This window comes from Protomyctophum bolini (assembly GCF_963924005.1).
Source record: "Protomyctophum bolini genome assembly, chromosome: 23".
Lineage (NCBI taxonomy): Eukaryota > Metazoa > Chordata > Actinopteri > Myctophiformes > Myctophidae > Protomyctophum > Protomyctophum bolini.
The window spans coordinates 30,335,409-30,345,340 of record NC_137884.1 but is presented as its reverse complement, the minus strand read 5'-3'; the positions used below and the strand labels follow the sequence as shown (position 1 = coordinate 30,345,340).

At 38.7% G+C, this 9,932-nt stretch overlaps 1 protein-coding gene across 1 annotated transcript; it reads left to right on the top strand.

Moving 5' to 3' along the window:
- Positions 1-4,542: 4,542 nt before the first annotated feature.
- Positions 4,543-9,622, top strand: LOC308311040 (importin-4-like; the record flags this gene model as incomplete). Its single annotated transcript, XM_080757537.1, has 7 exons — positions 4,543-4,626; positions 4,934-5,020; positions 5,128-5,207; positions 7,111-7,474; positions 8,472-8,651; positions 9,123-9,188; positions 9,572-9,622. The coding sequence occupies 7 exons, from the start codon at positions 4,543-4,545 to the stop codon at positions 9,620-9,622; spliced, it is 912 nt and encodes a 303-aa protein (XP_080613663.1).
- Positions 9,623-9,932: the final 310 nt, after the last annotated feature.

The following is a 9,932-nucleotide window of genomic DNA, read 5'->3' as shown; positions in this document are numbered from 1 at the left end:
AATTTGCCTCCCAAAATAATTTGCCAAAATAATTTGCCTCCCAAAATAATTTGCCTCCCAAAATAATTTGCCAAAATAATTTGCCTCCCAAAATAATTTGCCAAAATAATTTGCCTCCCAAAATAATTTGCCAAAATAATTTGCCTCCCAAAATAATTTGCCTCCCAAAATAATTTGCCAAAATAATTTGCATCCAAAAATAATTTGCCTCCCAAAATAATTAGCCTCCCAAAATAATTTGCCTCCCAAAATAATTTGCCTCCCAAAATAATTTGCCAAAATAATTTGCCTCCCAAAATAATTTGCCAAAATAATTTGCCTCCCAAAATAATTTGCCAAAATAATTTGCCAAAATAATTTGCCTCCCAAAATAATTTGCCAAAATAATTTGCCTCCCAAAATAATTTGCCAAAAATAATTTGCCTCCCAAAATAATTTGCCAAAATAATTTGCCTCCCAAAATAATTTGCCAAAATAATTTGCCTCCCAAAATAATTTGCCTCCCAAAATAATTTGCCTCCCAAAATAATTTGCCAAAATAATTTGCATCCCAAAATAATTTGCCTCCCAAAATAATTTGCCTCCCAAAATAATTTCCCAACATAATTTGCCAAAATAATTTGCCAAAATAATTTGCCTCCCAAAATAATTTGCCTCCCAAAATAATTTGCCTCCCAAAATAATTTGCCTCCCAAAATAATTTGCCAAAATAATTTGCCAAAATAATTTGCCAAAATAATTTGCCTCCCAAAATAATTTGCCAAAATAATTTGCCTCCCAAAATAATTTGCCTCCCAAAATAATTTGCCTCCCAAAATAATTTGCCAAAATAATTTGCATCCCAAAATAATTTGCCTCCCAAAATAATTTGCCTCCCAAAATAATTTCCCAACATAATTTGCCAAAATAATTTGCCAAAATAATTTGCCTCCCAAAATAATTTGCCTCCCAAAATAATTTGCCTCCCAAAATAATTTGCCTCCCAAAATAATTTGCCAAAATAATTTGCCAAAATAATTTGCCAAAATAATTTGCCAAAATAATTTGCCTCCCAAAATAATTTGCCAAAATAATTTGCCTCCCAAAATAATTTGCATCCCAAAATAATTTGCCAAAATAATTTGCCTCCCAAAATAATTTGCCAAAATAATTTGCCTCCCAAAATAATTTGCCAAAATAATTTGCATCCCAAAATAATTAGCCTCCCAAAATAATTTGCCAAAATAATTTGCCTCCCAAAATAATTTGCCTCCCAAAATAATTTGCCAAAATAATTTGCCTCCCAAAATAATTTGCCAAAATAATTTGCCTCCCAAAATAATTTGCCAAAATAATTTGCCAAAATAATTTGCCAAAATAATTTGCCAAAATAATTTGCCTCCCAAAATAATTTGCCAAAATAATTTGCCTCCCAAAATAATTTGCCAAAAATAATTTGCCTCCCAAAATAATTTGCCAAAATAATTTGCCTCCCAAAATAATTTGCCAAAATAATTTGCCTCCCAAAATAATTTGCCTCCCAAAATAATTTGCCTCCCAAAATAATTTGCCAAAATAATTTGCATCCCAAAATAATTTGCCTCCCAAAATTCCCAAATTATTTTGGCAAATTATTTTGGGAGGCAAATTATTTTGGCAATTATTTTGGGAGGCAAATTATTATTATTTGCAGATTACAAAATAATCCCCCACCCACTCGAGTCAAAATAAAAACCAACGAAGAAGAAGGGGGAAGTCCCGCCTCGTTGTCTGGGCCAGCCAATGGGCCAGCTGGCCTGAACTGGGCCAAAACTGATCTAGAAAGATGGCGACTTCCATTGCAAGGATTGACAGGCTTCATTTTACGTTCACGTTAGACCCGCGGAACGCTTTGTCCATATTTTTTACAGTCTATGGTTTAAACATTAGTTCTCTGTGTGTGTGTGTGTGTTTGTATGTGTGTGTGTGTGTGTGTGTGTAGGAGGCGTGTCTCCGCGGCATCAAGGAGGTGATCTCTGCGTGGATTGGTCAGAGTGTGTACCATGTGGTCTGGCTCAACTGTAAGGCTGCGTACGGATATGAATACCTGTTCACCAGTCTGGGAGACGCCTTCAACACACAGGTAGCACGCACGCACGAATGCAAAATTCTTGCATAATAATAATAAAATAATTTGCCAAAATAATTTGCCAAAATAATTTGCCTGCCAAAATAATTTGCCTCCCAAAATAATTTGCCAAAATAATTTGCCTCCCAAAATAATTTGCCTCCCAAAATAATTTGCCAAAATAATTTGCCTCCCAAAATAATTTGCCAAAATAATTTGCCTCCCAAAATAATTTGCCAAAATAATTTGCCTCCCAAAATAATTTGCCTCCCAAAATAATTTGCCAAAATAATTTGCATCCAAAAATAATTTGCCTCCCAAAATAATTAGCCTCCCAAAATAATTTGCCTCCCAAAATAATTTGCCTCCCAAAATAATTTGCCAAAATAATTTGCCTCCCAAAATAATTTGCCAAAATAATTTGCCTCCCAAAATAATTTGCCAAAATAATTTGCCAAAATAATTTGCCTCCCAAAATAATTTGCCAAAATAATTTGCCTCCCAAAATAATTTGCCAAAAATAATTTGCCTCCCAAAATAATATTAATATATTAATAATAAATGTTTTAGGAGCTGTTTCTCAACAACCAAAGTGTCAAATAATGGTTAGAAGCTGTTTTTCAACAACCAAAAGTGTCAAATAATGTTTTAGGAGCTGTTTCTCAAAAACCAAAAGTGTAAAATAATGTTTTAGGAGCTGTTTCTCAACAACCAAAGTGTCAAATAATGGTTAGAAGCTGTTTTTCAACAACCAAAAGTGTCAAATAATGTTTTAGGAGCTGTTTCTCAACAACCAAAAGTGTAAAATAATGTTTTATGAGCTGTTTCTCAACAACCAAAGTGTCAAATAATGGTTAGAAGCTGTTTTTCAACAACCAAAAGTGTCAAATAATGTTTTAGGAGCTGTTTCTCAACAACCAAAAGTGTAAAATAATGTTTTATGAGCTGTTTCTCAACAACCAAAGTGTCAAATAATGGTTAGAAGCTGTTTTTCAACAACCAAAAGTGTCAAATAATGTTTTAGGAGCTGTTTCTCAATAACCAAAAGTGTAAAATAATGTTTTAGGAGCTGTTTCTCAACAACCAAAGTGTCAAATAATGGTTAGAAGCTGTTTTTCAACAACCAAAAGTGTCAAATAATGTTTTAGGAGCTGTTTCTCAACAACCAAAAGTGTAAAATAATGTTTTAGGAGCTGTTTCTCAACAACCAAAGTGTCAAATAATGGTTAGAAGCTGTTTTTCAACAACCAAAAGTGTCAAATAATGTTTTAGGAGCTGTTTCTCAACAACCAAAAGTGTAAAATAATGTTTTAGGAGCTGTTTCTCAACAACCAAAGTGTCAAATAATGGTTAGAAGCTGTTTTTCAACAACCAAAAGTGTCAAATAATGTTTTAGGAGCTGTTTCTCAACAACCAAAAGTGTCAATGTTTTAGGAGCTGTTTCTCAACAACCAAAGTGTCAAATAATGGTTAGAAGCTGTTTTTCAACAACCAAAAGTGTCAAATAATGTTTTAGGAGCTGTTTCTCAACAACCAAAGTGTCAAATAATGGTTAGAAGCTGTTTTTCAACAACCAAAAGTGTCAAATAATGTTTTAGGAGCTGTTTCTCAACAACCAAAAGTGTAAAATAATGTTTTAGAAGCTGTTTCTCAACAACCAAAGTGTCAAATAATGGTTAGAAGCTGTTTTTCAACAACCAAAAGTGTCAAATAATGTTTTAGGAGCTGTTTCTCAACAACCAAAAGTGTAAAATAATGTTTTAGGAGCTGTTTCTCAACAACCAAAGTGTCAAATAATGGTTAGAAGCTGTTTTTCAACAACCAAAAGTGTCAAATAATGTTTTAGGAGCTGTTTCTCAACAACCAAAAGTGTCAAATAATGTTTTAGGAGCTGTTTCTCAACAACCAAAGTGTCAAATAATGGTTAGAAGCTGTTTTTCAACAACCAAAAGTGTCAAATAATGTTTTAGGAGCTGTTTCTCAACAACCAAAAGTGTAAAATAATGTTTTATGAGCTGTTTCTCAACAACCAAAGTGTCAAATAATGGTTAGAAGCTGTTTTTCAACAACCAAAAGTGTCAAATAATGTTTTAGGAGCTGTTTCTCAACAACCAAAAGTGTAAAATAATGTTTTATGAGCTGTTTCTCAACAACCAAAGTGTCAAATAATGGTTAGAAGCTGTTTTTCAACAACCAAAAGTGTCAAATAATGTTTTAGGAGCTAAGGGAAGACACGAAGTCCATTTGTATCACATTTGAAGGAGAGCTACCAGATCGTATATAATGTGGATTACACATCGTACAGAGTCAGGCCTTATGAGAGAGGTCCTACCGTCCTATGATATGTTTCTGTTGCCAGGAATACGGCCATGTGGCATCTGTTTGCAGAGGAGTGAAAAGATGTGGAAGGTTAGGGCAAGGAGCTCCATCCATCCATAGTTCAGCCCGCGTGGTGCATGGGGAACGGTGTGTCACGACACAACTTCAACCAAACCTCACCCACCTTCCGTTCGAGTGTCTTCTCTCACCGGCGTATTATCGTATTTAATAGTAATACACAAGTGTTATTAAGGAAATTCAGACAGCTAGCTGTCAAGCTAACCGCCCAAAACTACTATTTGCATAGGGAGGATTCCTTGTCAAGCTTTTGACAGAACACGCTGTCTGGATGTAGAGGTCTGCTGTGGGAGTGGGAGACTGCCGACAACTGCTTTTAATCAACTTTGTCAACAGTTTAAACTGTCAATCTTGTAATATCAACGAGGGAAATGATGTTTGTGTAGACAAATGTGTTTTCTGAGTCACATAACTAGTGATGTGTGTCTGGTGTCCGTTTACCCACATCAGGCCACAGCCCAGCTGAAGCTGGCTTTCAAAGATCCGGCCATCATCCCTGCACTGTGTGCTGTCATGACTGGCTCTCAGTACCCTCAGGTATGTTTTTATTATTAACCTGAGCTCTAAATATGCTCTGAAGATCAACTTCAAATCTACTTGTGTTATAACTTTGGTATTTTATTATCTTTTCACCTCTTGTTTAGATCCGGCAGTCGGCTGCAGTGATGCTGAGGATGAGAGTGAAACAACATTGGAAGAAGATAAGCCCGGATCATAGAGAAAGGTATTAGAGATATTCCGTGTGTGGCGCAGTCAGTCACCAAAGTTATTGGGTGCCTTAAAGGAGAATTCCATGCTAGAAGGCTTTATTTGTAGTGGTTACGTCCCCACCAAAGATGTCCAGGTGTTATTTTGTGCAAAAGTGCAGCTTGCAGCACGACTGCCTTCAAGCTGTGGCACAATAAAACAAAACAACCGTATCAAATTATCAATCATTATTAATATTCACCTCATTATACAAGCAGTAAGGAGATCGTATTCCAATGTTTTTTATTGGCTATTTCCCCTAATATAAGCCTTCAATGGGTGTTGGGTTTTTGTGCTAATTCGCTTATTTCCATCGAAATGCCACTTGGGATACTATTTACATTGATTTTTGAGCGATGGAAATAAGCAAATTAGCACACCTCCCATTGGGCTTATGGTAGGGGAAATGGCCAATAAAAAACATTGGAATACGATCTCCTTACTGCTTGTATAATGAGGTGAATATTAATAATGATTGATAATTTGATATGGTTTTGTTTTATTGTGCCGCAGCTTGAAGGCAGCCGTGCTAAAAGCTTTCACACAAGAGTCAGAGTAAGTTGCCACGAGTGTCACTCCGGTGTATTTGACCCCTTCAATGTAAATATATACACAATTTACAATTACAATTTTGGCCTTTAGCAGACGCTCTTAATCCAGAGTGATTTACAGTAAACGAAACAATGGAACAATACATATAAATAGTTATCAAGAATCATGAGCAAGCTAAGAACCTAGCATCTGTCTAACAGTAGAATATCTGTACAGTGAATCTATGAGTTATAATATATACACCACAGCCTGAATGTGAATGACTGGCCCTTCATTGCTGATAACAAACTATCCTTACACCTGGGAAAAACTGAATCCATTCTCTTCGGATCAAATAGTAATCTCAGCAAGGCAGATGACTTCTTGGTTAGAGTGGGTGACTATTATCACACGAAAAGATGAAATTACCTACCTAGGTTCCATCCTGGAGGCCAATCTTTCCGGTGATAAAATGGCCACCAACGTAATCAAAAAAGTCAATCAAAGAACAAGATTCCTTTACAGGATCTCCTCACTGGTCAACAAAAACACCTTGAAGACCTTAACAGGAGCCCTCGTACAAGGTTTCTTTGACTATGCATCCACCTCGTGGTACCACAGCACCTCAAAGGCCCTTAAAACAAGGCTCCAGACCTCCCAAAACAAACTGGTCAGGCTCCTACTTGGCCTCACCCCCCGAACCTACCTCACCCCTGCCCACTTTGACAGGCTGGGATGGCTTAGGGTCGACGACAGAGTACAGCATCTTGCAATGGGTCTGGTCCACAAGATTCGATACACCACCATGATACATGATAATGTAAACGAAGTCCACACCCACAACACCAGAGGGAGTGCAACAAACCATGTACAACCCAGATTCGGCACAAACAAGGGACTTCATTCTTTTCGCTCCTATGCCACCAAAATGTGGAACGCCCTACCAACAGTCATTAAGACATGTGAATCCCTTGACTCCTTCAAAACCGCTCTCAAAGGGCACCTACGGATGGCTGCAATTCGAAACTGGCCTCTGTAAAATCTGAATCCCCCCCACCGCCCCCCCCTTTTCCCCTCACTGTATATGTATCCTTTCCCTTTGCCTCCTACATGATGAATTCCTGTTCTGTTCTTTGACTACATAGAAGTGTCTATTTGTATGTCTCTAAATGTTTTGATGAATTGAACAATGTGGACCCTGTTGTAAACAAGTGTAATGCTTAATTGGGTCGTCCACTCACAGTTGACAGTCTCTGTATTGAGTTTGTGCTTAAAATGTACTGTAATTCTACAAACTGTTAATAAATATTTCAATCAATCAATCAATCATTCAAGTCTCTGTGTTGCAGACATTCTGTGCGCCACTCCCTGTCCCAGCTGAGTGCGGTGTTGGTCAAACATGAGACACCTGACCGCTGGCCAGCTCTCCTCCAACTCCTCAGCCAGTCCACCAACAGCAACAACCCTCAGGATAAACATGAGACACCTGACCGCTGGCCAGCTCTCCTCCAACTCCTCAACCAGTCCACCAACAGCAACAACCCTCAGGATAAACATGAGACACCTGACCGCTGGCCAGCTCTCCTCCAACTCCTCAACCAGTCCACCAACATCAACAACCCTCAGGATAAACATGAGACACCTGACCGCTGGCCAGCTCTCCTCCAACTCCTCAACCAGTCCACCAACAGCAACAACCCTCAGGATAGACAGGTATACAGACCTCAAGTAGAAGTTCAGAGAAATCCATCACATTTTATATTACCAGGATTCACCGGTGGGCGCCAGGATAGTTCGTCACCTCGACGCCTACACACGTTCAATGTTGGATACATATTTTAGTGTGCTGATCAAGTTTAAAATGAGTAATATACGGTCTGGATGTCATCTTGAAATAATGAGATTAACCCATTCTGACCGGGCACCCATTTTGGTGTCGGCATCATGTTATGCTTTAGCTATTGAAAAATAGCAGATCTACAAGCTCATAGCGCGCCACCGAGTGGCGCGATACGAGCTTGTAGGTCTGCTATTTTTGAAAAATTCGAAGAACGACTGACATTTTTAGAATCTGATCTCAGGTCAGAATGGGTTAATCAGACCAGTTTGTGTCCCGTGGAAACCTCGTATGAATCTGATCTCAGGTCAGAATGGGTTAAAAACGGCGTAGTTCAGTAATCAAAACCTGTGATTGAGGGAAGGTACGGTACAGCTATATGAATCAAATGGGTGAATTAAATCAAGATTAATTTATATTCACAAGAGTCTTATGTATGTCAGGCGCCTGCTGGCCTAGTGGTCCAGGCGCATGCCACATAATAGGCTCTTGCCTGACAGCGTGTTGCGTGTTCGAGTCCCGTTCAGGTCATGACGACCTTTGCTGCATGTCTCTCCCCTTCTCTCTCCCCCTTTCTGTCCATCTTCACTTGATACTATCAATAAAGGCACAAAAGCCAAAAACAAATCTATGTATGTCATCACGCAGCACGTTTTTGCTCACAGGAACAGGAAGTAATTAAAATGAGCTTTTTAGGGACTTTTGATATAAACCTACACAAATGGAAATTTCCCCATTGTTTTGGCATCTATTGTAATTTAGGTATTCCCATGTCACCACGGATATGCTCTAAAACTGTGAAAAAACATATTTTTCATTTCACTAGGTCTCCAAAGTTTATATTTAGTCTAAAGGTGTCCTTTGTGTTCCCAGGTGGGCCTCCTGCTGTTGAGCAAGGTGGTGGAGTCCAACCCCGAGCCCTTCAAGCCTCACTACCGGCAGCTGCTCCAGCTGTTTGGCACCGTGTTGGACGATCTGGACAACCCCACGGCCCTGTACTACTGCATCCTCACGCTCACTGCGATAACCGCATATACAGGCTCAGAGGAGATGGTGAGGCATCATCATCATTCCATCTCAGGTCACCATGGGCATAGAGTAGTATACTGAGTGGCAAAAATGACTTTCTGACCTTGACATCCAAACAGAAAAGTCTGAAAATCTGATTTGCATTAAACAATGTTATGCATGCACATACCCTCTATATTAGGACATGCATGTGAAGCTACTGTGAAAGGGAAACTGGCGCAGGTTTTCTTTGAGGGAAGCTTTGAAGACGGAACAAAAGCATTAGGAAGTTTATGTCAGATTAACTATTGCATTCAGTCACCCGTAACCAATATGTTGTTGTATAACGAATAGCAGATCTACATCCTCACAACACGTGGCGATGCATTATTTATAAGCTTGTATCTTGATCACTTGCATGTTTTGTTCACACTATGTATGGAAAATGTAATTTAAGACAAGTGAAACATCACCTTCTGTAATCTGTATTGATTGAAGTGATGTATTGTCCCTCAGAACCTGATGCGCTCGCTCATCCCAAAACTGATTGTGGCTCTGAAACACCTCACCAAGGCGGATCAGGTAAATGGAGGAACTTAGATTGACATCCGAGGAGTTGCAGCTGTTCGTTGTTGGTCCCATCATGTTCCTGTGAGATCATGATGCAGTATTTTTTATTTGTTTGACTTTGTATATATAGGGATAGCCGATTCAACAAGTCTTCCTGTTGCCCACCACAAAAATACAATTTACAGTTTATGATTTAAATCATATTATACACATTATTTACACATCATTGGAGAAAATATATACAACAATTATAATAACTACATTTGTGGATACTGCCTACACTCGACAGCCCAACATTGTGTGTGTGTGTGTGTGTGTGTGTGTGTGTGTGTGTGTGTGTGTGTGTGTGTGTGTGTGTGTGACTGTGTGTGTGTGTGTGTGTGTGTGTGTGTTAGGCTGCTGTCGTCAATGGTGCAGACGGTCTGTCAGAGCCTGTCGGACAGTAATCAGGTGGTTCGCAGTGCTGGTCTTTTCGCCCTGGGACAGTTCTCTGAACACCTGCAGGTGAGCCTACTGTACCTCTTCATTTGATTTGTTAGCATTACAGAGTTAGATGGTCCTTCCTTAACCATTTTGAGTTGTGTTGACGGCACACAGCCAAATTAGAAACACGTCTCATTGCAGACTAATACAAAATATATATATTTTTAGATATGACGTTCTCCTTCAGGATCTTACTATCGTGTAACGTGTGTGCGTGTATGTATGCTGTCTATTTGGTACATATTATTTCGCATGTTGCAGTGAACATTCATT